This window comes from Triticum aestivum, chromosome 2A (assembly GCF_018294505.1).
Source record: "Triticum aestivum cultivar Chinese Spring chromosome 2A, IWGSC CS RefSeq v2.1, whole genome shotgun sequence".
Classification (NCBI taxonomy): Eukaryota; Viridiplantae; Streptophyta; class Magnoliopsida; order Poales; family Poaceae; genus Triticum; species Triticum aestivum.
Genome location: NC_057797.1, coordinates 559,316,557 through 559,329,907, shown reverse-complemented (window position 1 = coordinate 559,329,907; position 13,351 = coordinate 559,316,557). Strand labels below are relative to the sequence as shown.

Below are 13,351 nucleotides of genomic sequence, written 5' to 3'. Positions count from 1 at the left end.
TTTGTTTTTTATTGCCATTAATGAATTATCTCTTGCTCTTAACGAAGCTTTAGCTGCTCATAGTCTTCAGGGTATTTTGCTTGGACCAAATTGCCCCCCGATTCACTCTCTTTTGTTTGCAGATGATTTGTTGGTATGTGGTCAAGCTACTGTTCAGGAAGCTAATGCTATGGCCAACATTATCAATCATTTTTGTTCCATATCAGGTCAAACTCCAAATTGGGCCAAGTCTGCTATTATGTCTACTGCTCATGTTAGTCATGCTGTTATTCAAGATATTAAGCAGATTTTTCCTATTTCTAACATGGATGCTAATTTTTCTCATCTTAGTCATCCTCTTATTCTTCCTGCTAATAATAGATCTGCGGCCTACAATTTTGTTTTGGATAAATTCATGAATAAGCTTCCTGCTTATAAGGCCAACTTGCTCTCTCATGCAGCTAGGCTTGAATTGATTAGATCAGTTTTTTCTGGTATTCCTGTTTACTATATGGCTAATATTTTATTTCCTAAGAAGTTCATAGCCAAACTCACTGCTATTATTAGGAACTTTTGGTGGACAAGTATTAGAGAGCATAATTCGAGCAAAAGCTTGTGTCTTAGGGCTTGGAAGGATATTTGTTATTCTAAAAAAGAGGGTGGCCTTGGTATTAGGAACTTACAAGCCATTAATGAAGGCCTGATGCTTGCAGCTGCTTGGCGTATAGCGAAAGATTCTTCTTCCCATCTCCATCTTGTTCTTAAGTCCAAATACTTCCATGATTCTTCCATCTGGACTGCTAGCCCTTCTAATCCAAAATCAGCTTTTTGGTCCTCCATTCTCAAAATACTGCCCAAAATCAAAGCTCATTCTTTTTATCAGATTACTCAAGGTAATATTTCTATATGGAGCACCCCTTGGTGCTCGCGTTGGAATGCTATTTATGATTATCTTATTATTCAACCTTCAGGATATAGTTACCCTTCTCTTGTTAAAGATCTTTGGGTTCCTGATAGGAAAGAATGGAATTCTACCCTTATTTACTCTCTTTTCCAACAACCTCTTGCTTCTACTATTATGCAGACTGATATTATTCAAGAGGACGGTCCAGATATTCTGTGTTGGGACCTTACCCCTAATGGTATTTGTACTTCTAAATCTACTTATAAGCTGTGTTTGCAGGATATTCATGCCAATCCTAGATTTGCACATTCTCAGGTTTCTTTGCAGGTCAAGAATCTTCTAAATGGGGTCTGAAAACAAAAGATGATGATTCCCAGGGTAAAAACTTTTGCTTGGAGGCTTCTTAGAAAAGCTCTTCCCACAGGTTTGAGAGCTGGCCGCTACTCCGTGCACATATCTCAACTTTGTAGCAGATGCGGTAAGCCTGAGGATGAGATGCATTTATTTTTTCTTTGTGATTTTGCTAGAGCTGCTTGGTTTCTGAATCCTTGGTGCATTAGAATGGATATTTTAGTTCAAAGTAATCCTAATATTCACAGTATTTTCCTTGCTCTGATTAATATGAATCATCCTCATGCTTCTCTACCCAACATTCTCAACTTTATGTGGTGTCTTTGGAAAGCTAGGAATGACTATTTATTTAGTAGGAAAAAATCTCTTCCTTATCATATTAACACTGTTGCTATAGCCCTGTGTAATGAACTCGATGATTCTATACATATTTCTTCTCAGCTCAAATCCAATGAGATGGTCGGTGTTTTACCTCTTACTAATCAGATCCCTATGCAGGGGAAAACGATTAAGTCTGATCTTCAAGTTACAGGACCAAAAGTATACTCTGATGCAGCATTTAGATGCAAAAAAATTCCAGGCTTGACTCAAGGATCTGTTGCTACTGGAATTGGAATTTACCTCTCTTTACCACAAGACCAATTGGAGGTCAATGTGCAGATCCAAGCTTCTACTGTTATCACAGATACACCTTTACAAGCTGAAGCTTTGGCGCTTCTTTTGGCGGCTAGAGTGGCCAAACAGCTATGCATTTCTCAGCCCACTTTCCTCACTGACAATCTGTCTTTGGCGTCATGGCCGGCTAGCAGAAAGATTAAGGAATCTACTACTCCTTGGACTATAAGGAAAATTCTGGCTGACTTCTTCTGCTACTCCTCAGATCTTCAGTCCCAGGTGTTTCACATCTCTAGGGAGATCAATGGTATTGCACACAATGTAGCTCACCAGGTTCTAACATCAGTGGTAGAACCTGATATATGTTGTTTCGCTTCAGCTCATCGGAATATGACTTGCCCAGTAGTTTCTCTTCTCTCTACTTTTCAATTTCAGGGCTTTGTAATTCATGTTGTACGGTGTTTCTGAGCTGAAATAAGAAAGTTTGGCGCCTAGTGCGCCTTTTGTTGTTCAAAAAAAATCTCAAAAGAAAAAGGAGATATATATTCGGGATCTGCATATTTTTATGGTTGGGCACCAAAGTACACCACATGCATGCATGAATCATGCACGAGTGACTGTGCATGCATGTGAAGAAGATGGCCCTATCGGCGTTTCTCGTCCCCCTCCTCTGCGTTCGTGTCTCTTTTGCTGTTGGTGACATTGTTGTGTTGTGAGCTGTGACCGATCGAGGATCAACGATCGGTGCTTGTCCCTTCGTTCGGAGAGGCAAACAGCTCGACCGGTCGGTGTCTCGTGCCATCGTGGTAAGCGAGAGTCGTCTGATTTAAAACCCATGTGGAATGAATGTGATAGTCTGATTGAGGCGGCTTGGCTCAGTGATAGTCCCATAGCTCCTTAAAAAACAACATGCAGTTGTCCTCTTCCCATGTGTACGTTGAGCCGCGTCACCAATTCCGGGTTTACTTCTTGACCTCAGACTGGGACCAAGACTTCTACCTATCATAATACTCTTTTTTTCTAAAATGTGAGCTCTGCCTCCGGGTTTACTTCATGACCTCAGACTGGATCGATCCAAGACTTCTGCATAAGATAATGTTTTGATTGTTTTTTGCCAATACTTTGGCGCGATGATGTATATGCCTCACCTAGTGTATCTGCTGATCGGCGAGCTAATATTCGATATCTATTATCTTGATTTTATTAGCGGCAATTTGCAAAGCTAGGGTCAACTACAAACGCTATGACAACTCAAACATATTTTTTGGTGTCCAATGCCCGCAAAGGTTTAATAATCTCACCAAGCGGCGAAATGATTCTACACAGATGCCAGAACAAATAGATTGCTAAAGAAATCTAATATTTTTTCTCATGTTCTCATAAATTACTCATCTCGGATCTCGCAAAAAATTTACTCATCTCCTAATCTAGTCCTATTGCATTGTATTGATGGCCATATAAACATCTTTGTGATAAATTGGACCGCATGTACCCCACACAACAATATCATGATTGGTATCTCATTCGCAAAAAAAAAAAAGAAGAAAAAAGAGGGTGATTGGTATCTTCAAGCAACAGTTGCCATCGATGTACACGCAAGCGGACAAGATATGGTTGACTAATGGCAAGAATGCTATAAAAGTTGCAGTGAGCAAAATGTTTAGGCAATGTTATTTTAAGCTTGGACATTATCTTCTAAAATAAAGTTACACGTCTCACGAGCTTGGAGTTTACATGCAATTGATTCATTGATGTTATTTTTACATTTTTTTTATGGAACTAATGGATCGACCTTGCAACAATTTATTTTTCCCCGAAAAGGAGGATGAAACCCCGGCCTCTTTATAAGCACGATGCACAGGACCTTTCGTATTAATGCTTAAGTAGAGTACACAACAAAGGCAACCACTGCTGAGCAATTAACAAAATCAATTAACACTTATATGTCGACTTCTTCTGATCAACGCCTTTCAAAAAGAATAAAGTCATCATGCCATTATCACCACATCCAGCCCGAGATGGCGTGGACAAGGATTTTCATCCTAATTGCCCAGACTAGCCAATGAAGACCAGTGCAACAGCAAATAAACAACATCTTCAACAAGGTAACAACGCAAGTCCGCAGCTGCCGAGCACGACCAATATAGGCCAGGACAAAAGTTTTCACTCTGGACATGAAGGGGTGTTTCGATCAGCATATTGATGACAAATCGCTCGATGGCCGGGTTCGTCAGCACTCCATGCCAGGCCAAAAATCCTTGTCCGCCGCCGCATCGTCTTGCTTCTCGCTGCGGTGCCCCATGGCGATGTCAAGCTCGTGGGATGGCTCCAACGTCCATGAGGACCACGTCAAGTTCCTCCGCCAGACGCGACGCCTGCCCGGCGAGGACTTCGTTCGGGTTCGTCTAGCGCCGGAGAAGGAGATTTCGCCGGCAACGGAGGAGGGCGAGCGGGTGATCTTCCGCTCGCACTGCCTGCGCGGCTTCGGCCTTCCGGCGAGCGGGTTCCTCTGAGCCTTCCTCGAATTCTACAACCTCCAGCCGCATCACCTCACGCCCAACGCGGTGATGCTGCTGTCGGCCTTCGTCGCGCTGTGCGAAGGCTTCCTTGGGGTCCTCCCCACGCTCGAGCTCTGGGCGGAATTCTTCCAAAGCAAGCTCGGCACCGTCGTCGCGGGCGTGCCCGCCCCTTGCGGAGCCTTTATTGCCATGAGGCGGGCGAGCGAGAACAACCCGTTCCCGCCCATCCCGCTGATCCAGTCGGTGAAGCTCTGGCAGAAGTCATACTTTTACGTGAAGAATGTCGCGCAGCAAGGAGACTACGTCAACCTGCCGGCTTATGAAGCCGGCCTGCCGGCTGGGAGGCGACCCTCATGGAGCTACCGGGCCAGGTCGTTGTCTCAGGCCGGGAACGCAGCCGTCTCCCGGCTTCGGGTGATGATCCAGTCGGAGGGCCTGACCGGAGCCGACTTGGTGGCCGCCTTTGTGGAGCGCCGGGTTCTTCCCCTCCAAAGCTGGCCTCACATGGTTTGTCAGATGAGCGGCCGCTTCGACCCAAGCCGGCTGAGCACCAGGGAGATGCCTCATGCGGAGGTCTCCTACATGGTGAACTACATCTCCAACCGTAAGCTCGCTGAGGATTGGCGGTACGGCAAGGGGCCGTACTCTTGCGCCAACCCTCCGCCCGTCGTAAGTTCTTTCTTCTTTTCTTCCTTTGGTAGCCGGCCTCATGATAGCCGACTCTTTGATCAACTGGTTTGCCTTTTGCAGAACCCTCTTCTCCCGCTGACAGCCAGGGCCGCGGGGGTAGAGCGCCAACTCCTCCCCGACCGCACGGTGGACGACGCCGACGATCCGGACCTGGGAGCGGCCGCCATGGAAGACGCCATCGTGGGGGAAGGCGACGAGGCCGGAGGCGCGGGGCTCACGGCCGGCTTCGAGGACTGGCAGGATGATGCCGATGCCGAGGTCGAAGTCGCCCCGCGCCGCCAGCCGACGCCTGATCATCAAGGTGCGAGCTCGTCCGCCGCGCCGGCTGCTGGCGGTGGCGCCCAGAAGCGTCGGGCCATGTCGATCCTCTTCGGCAGCCGGCCGAAGAAGTCCAAGGCTTCCACAGCGGCGACCAAGCGAGATGAGGCGGCCGCGAAGGCGGCCCGCTTCCGCAAGGCGGTGAAGCAGCCGCAGACGATCTCAGCGTAAGTCGTCGAATGCTTGGATACATATTTTTTGTTGTTCTTCTTTTCGATTGAAAACTCTTCTAAACCTTTCTTTGCTCGCCGGACAGGGCGCCACTTTCCCTTGAGCAGGGTCCGGGCGGCTCCGTAGTCGGGCCGACTGGAGGGTCTTTAGGCTCCCGCCGCGTGGATCCCCGCGCCGACCTCAGGGAGGCCACGGAGCGGAACACACGAGAGGAGCGGGAGGAGCGGGAGGCGGCGGAGCGAAGGGCCGCCCAGGTGACGAAGGAGCAGGACGATGCAGCATCCAAGGCCCGGGCGGAGGCGGCAGCTGCGGAGACAGAGGCGGAGGCTTCGCACAACCAGCCTCCGCTGCTAGCCATTCCCCTCCGCACCGTGGCCCCCAACATTCCTGTGCCTCCGCTGGAACACTTTGGGTACTACCAAACGTCACAACGTAACTGGGTGATTATAAAGGAGTACTACAGGTGTCTCCGAAGGTACATGTTGAGTTAGCATAATTCGAGATTAGGTTTTGTCACTCCGATTGTCGGAGAGGTATCTCTGGGCCCTCTCGGCAATACTCATCACCTAAGCCTTGCAAGCATGTAACTAATGAGTTAGTTATAAGATGAAGTATTACAGAACGAGTAAAGAGACTTGTCGATAACGAGATTGAACTAGGTATTGGATACCGACGATCGAATCTCGGACAAGTAACATACCGATGACAAAGGGAACAACGTATGTTGTTATGCGGTTTGACCGATAAAGATCTTCGTAGAATATGTGGGAACCAATATGGGCATCCAGGTCCCGCTATTGGTTATTGACCAGAGATGTGTCTCAGTCATGTCTACATCGTTCTCGAACCGTAGGGTCCGCATGCTTAAGGTTTCGATGACAGTTATATTATGAGTTTATGTATTTTGATGTACCGAAGGTTGTTCGGAGTCCCGGATATGATTACGGACATGACGAGGAGTCTCGAAATGGTCGAGACATAAAGATTGATATATTGGACGGATATATTTGGACGCCGGAAAGGTTCCGGAGAAGTTTGGAGCCCCGGGAGGTTACCGGAACCCCCCGGGAGGTATATGGGCCTTATTGGGCCCATGTAGGAGGAAGAGAGAAGGAGCAAGGGAGGGGGGCGCCCCCCCCCCAAGCCCAATCCGAATTGGGGAGGGGGGCCGGCCCCCCCTTTCCTTTCTCCTTCCCCCTCTTCCTATTACTACTACTAGTACTACTTCCTAATACTAGTACTCTTTCCTTCCCCATCCAAATAAGATAAGGAAAAGAGAGGGAAACCTACTTGGAGTAGGTTTCCCCCTCCTCATGGCGCGCCCCCCTAGGGCCGGCCACCTCCTCCCTCCCTCCTTTATATACGGGGGTAGGGGGGCACCCTAGAACACACAAGTTGATCATTGATCGTTCCTTAGCCGTGTGCGGTGCCCCCCTCCACGATATTACACCTCGGTCATATTGTAGCGGTGCTTAGGCGAAGCCCTGCAACAGGAGAACATCAAGATCGTCACCACGCCATCGTGCTGACGGAACTCTCCCTCGGCGCCTCTGCTGGATCGGAGATCGAGGGTGCGTCATCGAGCTGTACGCGTGTCAAGAACTCGGAGGTGCCGGAGTAACGGTACTTGGATCGGCTGAACCGGAGGACGTATGACTACTTCCTCTACATTGCGTCAACGCTTCCACTTCGGTCTACAAGGGTACATAGACAACACTCTCCCCTCGTTGCTATATCATCACCATGATCTTGCGTGTGCGTAGGAATTTTTTTTTGAAATTACTACGTTCCCCAACAGTTCGGACTGGAGCCCCGTGGTCTGATGGAAGCGTGAAACTCGTCATCGGTCGGTGATGATCGGTGGTACTCTACAGTGGGGTTGAGTGGTGTGGTTTCGCGACCCTTGAGACTCGACCAGGACAGTAGAGGCTCAACGCGGAAATAGCGGCGAGGTGTGCGGTATGCACGGGGCATGGAGACGGGCCAGGGCTCTGGTGGTCATACGTGTGGTGAGACAATTGTGATTTGACTCGGGGTGACTACAAGCAATGGTAAAATTCCTTCAAGTTTCAGTCAGGCGGTCAAGAAAGGAGCGGTGATGTTGAGTTCAGATAACTCTTATGTGTGACACCCAATATGTGAGTTGTTCACTTTCACGCAGGTCAGTGATCAGTGTGCGATGGCGTTGGACGGATACTCTGGAAGTTGGGAGCACAAACTAGAGTAAAGAGGAACTTAATTTTGCTCGAGTGTTGACTGTGGTCAAGAAAAGAAGGGACTACAAGTTACAGGTGGAGTCACATGGAGTCTTTGAAGTAGCAGCAGCACTCATGGGATAAGCTCAAGTCCAATGTACATGGAAGTTTGATGCATGGACAAATCGAGGATGGTGGAGAATATTCGGCAAGGTGGAGTTTGTTAGAGTTGTGTCGAATATTGTGTACAAGGTAGATTACAGTTGGACTTGTAGTTGTATTGTGTTTACAGGGTATGAAGTCGTGTTCTAGTAGGACACTTGTATCCTAGGCCTCTCATATATAGCGGGGCTAGACACACGATGTAACCTATGCCAACATAATATCACCGGAACGCAGGGGAAGCCGGCGGCATGTGCCGGTGTCCAGGGCGACCGGGTGCGGTATTGTGACGGTGTCAATGGAGAGGAGCGCCCATAGTCAGGCCTCGGAGATGTAGCCATATCGGTGAACCTCGTTAACAAATCTCGGTGTCGTGCTTGTGTGATTGCTTGACCTTGGATGATCAACGGTATGCCTCGGATTTATTCTAACACATAGGGGTATGGTATGCCCCTATGTTTTCATAGGGATGAGTGTATGCGTGTATTCTCTCCGTTTTTATTTACTCCGCATATTTGCTTTAGTCAAAGTAAAACTTTGTAAGCTTTGAGTTTATAGACAAAAATATTAACATATACTTCTCCGTCCGAAAATATTTGTCACCAAAATGAATAAAAAAAGATGTATCTAAAACTAAAACTAATCAATACCATTAGATTCATTATTAAATGTATTTTCATGTTATGTAGATTTGTTATGATAATTTTTTTTTATAAAGTTGGTCAAAATTTAGAAAGTTTGATTTTAGTCAACTCTAATATACGTCGTAAATAAAAACGAAGGGAGTACATGTAAGCGGCTGCTTTGTACTGTGTTAAAAAACTTGTTTTTAAACAAAACCTGTATATAAAACCTTGCCGTGTGGCCTTCTCATACTCGATCGACTCGTCCAACTCGCCGGTCAGATTCTTCCACGCGGTCCTCTCCCTCCCGCGCCTCTGCTGATGGCCCGTTAGACTCTGTTCACTCTCTTCCCTCCATCGTGCGCGCAAATTGTATCACTGTGCGCTAAGCGACTCCTTTTTCTTTCTCACCTCGAGCAGCTGGACGCCTACGATGGTCGGCGGCCGCGCTCGTCCTGCTCTTCCTTGCCGCCGGGGCGGCGGCGGAGGCTGCACGCAGGGAGGTTGTGACCTCGCCGCGCGGCGCCGTGGCGGCCGACGACGAGCGGTGCTCCAAGATCGGGCGTGACGCGCTCCGCTGTGGCGGCACCGCCGTGGACGCCGCAGTCGCCACGTCGCTCTGCCTCGGCGTGGTCAGCCCCGCGTCCAGCGGCATCGGCGGGGGCGCGTTCATGCTCGTCAGGCTCGCCGACGGCACGGCCGTCGTTTACGACTCCCGTGAGACCGCGCCGCTGGCGGCTACAAAGGTGCGTGATTGGAAGAGTCGTCTCTTACCTTGGTCTACTCAAAGACTTGTGGATGCTTGTGCATTTCCTTACTTTATTCGTTCAATCATATGATTTGAGACTTGACCATACTTACGGTGCAGACTACTCGTAATCTAGTACAATGCAAATTTGCATGCATGGTTAAGCTGATTGAGCCGAAACATTTTGCGCTGTGTTGGGCGCCTCTCAAGCATCCACACCAAAATTTCCAAACTTACTGACAACAATACCACCAAACCCATCCTAGAAAAAAATATATATCGTCAAGCCGATGGAGTATCAATCAAACTAAAAATACATATAACCGTAGTACCATACACACACCTACTCGGTGGTTAATTCACATGGTTGGTGTGCCTTTCTGGATCCCTTATACTATTATTCCGTCACAACTGGCAAAGAACATGGACATGCCATGCCATTGCCATGCCATGCATGGGAGAGATGAGACACAGCGCACCCACTCTAGCTGCTCGATTCCTACTCCCTAGTACTGTAGTAAGTATTCAGTATTGGTCGAAACACTTGCTGTTGCTTGTGTTGGGTTGTAGTACTAAGATAGTATACCTTGGAGTGACGGGAAGAACAAAGGGAGGACGGCGACCCATCGGCGTGGCCGAGGGCCATACGCGTGGAGGCTAAGCTACATAGTGGCGCCATGTTCAATGCCGCGCGTCCGTGTGTTTAACCAGTGGAGAGGAGGCGCCCCACGCTATCACGCGCCCACTTGCTTCTCTCGGCCGCCAGTTGCAGCCCGGACTGGGAAAGCCAAAACGAATCCGCGTCCGGCCGGCCGGCGTGCAAACTGATGCTACGATGCGCCCAACCACGTCCCGTTCAGTGCTTCGGCCGCTACTTTTTTGTCAGCGCACTAGTGCGGTAATGTACAGGAACATGATCCGCCATTCCATATGTCTAGCCAGAAATAAAATTGTGGGTGTGGACACTCGAAAAATAATTGGTTGGGCTGTTGCCTATTATGCTTGGGGTCTGCTTAAAAGGGTTAACTTGGACAAATTCCTATATATGGTAAAAGTACCTCAAAATTCCATATGCAATTCCATATGCCTGCCAGTTGTTAGCTTGCTGTCGCCCCACTTGATCGTTACATTCTATCTAACCCGTTACCAGTCTACACGAAATGCCAGGACTTGTTCTCTAATTTTTTCGATAAATGATACTTTCATTAGCTTAAAATGTAGCATAAAGTGGATACAGATCATAATGGGTAACATCTGCCTGATGCACACATCTAAACCTGTCTCATTTGAAAACATAAAACTGAAAAACACATTGCTAGTTTGCTACTCTCGAGTCTTGAAGTTGATTATATGGCCAGGTCTTGAATCTAAGAGTCTTCTTGCCCATTTACCGTTTGGGATTTGGCAAGAACAATTGCTCCTGTACGTAAAAAAAAGGTGAATTATGAACACTAGCGATCTCAATTGTGCATTCAGGACATGTACGGCGGCAATGACACGCTGAAAGCGAGGGGCGCGCTCTCCATCGGAGTCCCGGGTGAAATCGCGGGCCTCTACGAGGCGTGGAAGCGCCACGGCAAGCTCCCATGGAAGGAGCTGGTGATGCCGGCCGCGAAGCTCGCCTGGGCGTTCACGGTGTCGCCGTACCTCCACATGCAGATGAAAGCGACCGAAGCTGGCATCCTCGGCAACGCCGGGATGCGGGCCGTGTACGCCTCCAACGGGGCGATCCTCAAGGTCGGCGACGTGTGCCGCAACGGCAAGCTCGCGTGGACGCTCGAGGCCGTCGCGGAGAGAGGGCCGGCCGCGTTCTACAGTGGCCCGGTGGCGGACCTGCTGGTCAAGGACGTGAAGGAGGCCGGAGGGATCATGACCAAGGAGGACCTGGAGCATTATCAGGTCAAGGTGCGCCGGCCGCTCTCGCAGAATGTCATGGGGCTTACCGTGCTCAGCATGCCTCCTCCTTCTGCCGGTGGTGCCGGCCTCATGCTGGTAAGCTTTCTATATGTGCAAATTTTTGTTCACTGTTTTTCATTTCAGTATACAGAAATTTTTTGGTTGGAATTTCATGCACTTTTGCTATATGTTGTTTTGACGATGGACAGAGATATTGGCTGCTTCTTCTTTTTTCTGAATAGTCAGCTAGAGTAGCTATTTCTTGTCAAAAGTTCCATTGAAAAGATATGCATCGTGCTTAAGAAAATTGGTTCTGGATAAGATTGATAGAGATGCGAAGACTTCACATTTGAAGGATGTGAAGTTCTTTAATGAGATATTTATTCAACACGAGACAAGTACTCTTTCGGTGAGAGATAAGCACAAGGGTTGCATTCAGGTCAAGTGGTGTCATCACGCTTTTGGAAGAAAAATCTAACGTTCCGACGGCGACAATTTCTGTGTGCATGTTATTTCTTGATATCCCTTTTTACTTTACAGGTTTTGAACATCCTGGCTCAGTATGGAGTTTCTGGTATTTCTGGCTCTCTTGGGATTCATCGCCTTGTTGAGTCCTTGAAACATTACATGGCAGTGAAGATGAATCTTGGAGATCCCGACTTTGTTGATGTTGGTGCGGTTGTCTCTGATATGCTCTCCCCCAAGTTTGCTGCTGAGCTGAAGAGAACGATTTATGATAATATGACATTTTCACCTCAACATTATGGAGGAAGGTAAAGAAACCTGCATCCCAAAACCATGTTCTCATCACCTTCGTGGATGATATGCCCCAAAATCACCTGACCATCTTGGATCATACCATGAACCTGAACTTCTCAGTGCACTACTACATCATGGAGCAGTGCCATCTTTCCTGATTCAGTGCGAGCTGCCCTACCAATTGATCCTGCCTGACCAACTTGCATATTTCAGGTGGAACATCCTTCAGGACCACGGGACCAGCCACCTATCCATCGTGGACGGCGAGAGGAACGCCGTCTCGATGACGAGCACCGTCAACGCCTACTTCGGATCCCTGATCCTGTCCCCGAGCACAGGCGTTCTGCTCAACAATGAGATGGACGACTTCTCCATGCCGGCGAACACCACCGCGAACACTCCACCGCCGGCCCCCAACAACTTCGTGGCCCCTCTGAAGCGCCCCCTCTCCTCCATGTGTCCAACCATCGTTCTCAAGGTTAGATTAGTAGGCCGCAATGGAAGATGTGAACTGCGTCTTGTAAATTTTCCGACGAGGCTGAAGGTTCTGATTGTTTTCGTGCTGTATCTGTGGTAGGATGGGAAGCTGAAGGCCGCGGTGGGCGCCAGCGGCGGGAGCATGATCCCTGCCGGGACGATCGAGGTGCTCCTCAACCACTTCGCCAAGAACATGGATCCGTTGTCCTCTGTCATGGCGCCGCGAGTTTATCACCAGGTCCCATTCTTGATTGAAACTATTTCTTGTTCTCTTCGTTTCATCAACTATATATGCACAAATGCAAGCTCGAACGACCATCCCATCCGACAACTCTGATGCTTTGGTTGCTTGGTATTGGACAATGGTTGCAGCTGATCCCGAATGTGGTTCAGTACGAGAACTGGACGACGGTGACCGGCGACGTATTCTTGCTGGACGCAGCGACGAGAGGCGACCTGCTGAAGAAGGGCCACGCCCTGAAGCTCCTCGCCGGGGGAACCATAAGCCAGCTCGTGGTGCACAACGTCGAGGGCCGCGGGGACCTGACCGCCGTGAGCGATCCCAGGAAAGGCGGCGTCCCGGCGGGGTACTGAACTTGATGGCTGGACCGCGTCTACGGGTTCATTCGACGGGCAGCCTCTCTGGCTGTTATCGGCTCAAGATACACGCGTGATTCTTGTATCACTTCTGCTTCGGTAGACAACCCGTAAACACAAAAAGGGCTGAGATTGCCCAATACCCCTTCATAACAAAGGGTAGGATGGGCATAAGATTGCCCCGCCGGCCCGCCCGCTCGCAAAAAAAAAACAGACGGAGGTATACGTATATGAATACAGGCCGGCCGCCCGCCCGGGAGGGAAAAAAATTAAAGCGGCCGCTCGCAGTCAACGCGTTGTCGGTGGCGCCGCGCCGGCCCCACCCCCACGCCCGCCGGCCCCACGCA

The 13,351-nt window shown here is 49.1% G+C and overlaps 1 protein-coding gene across 1 annotated transcript; it reads left to right on the top strand.

Annotated features, from left to right (window-relative positions):
* Positions 1-8,751: 8,751 nt before the first annotated feature.
* Positions 8,752-13,154, top strand: LOC123189408 (glutathione hydrolase 1). Its single transcript, XM_044601818.1, has 7 exons — positions 8,752-8,855; positions 8,948-9,273; positions 10,752-11,267; positions 11,712-11,944; positions 12,144-12,408; positions 12,508-12,645; positions 12,780-13,154. The coding sequence occupies exons 1-7, from the start codon at positions 8,849-8,851 to the stop codon at positions 12,999-13,001; spliced, it is 1,707 nt and encodes a 568-aa protein (XP_044457753.1). The 5' UTR covers positions 8,752-8,848; the 3' UTR covers positions 13,002-13,154.
* Positions 13,155-13,351: the final 197 nt, after the last annotated feature.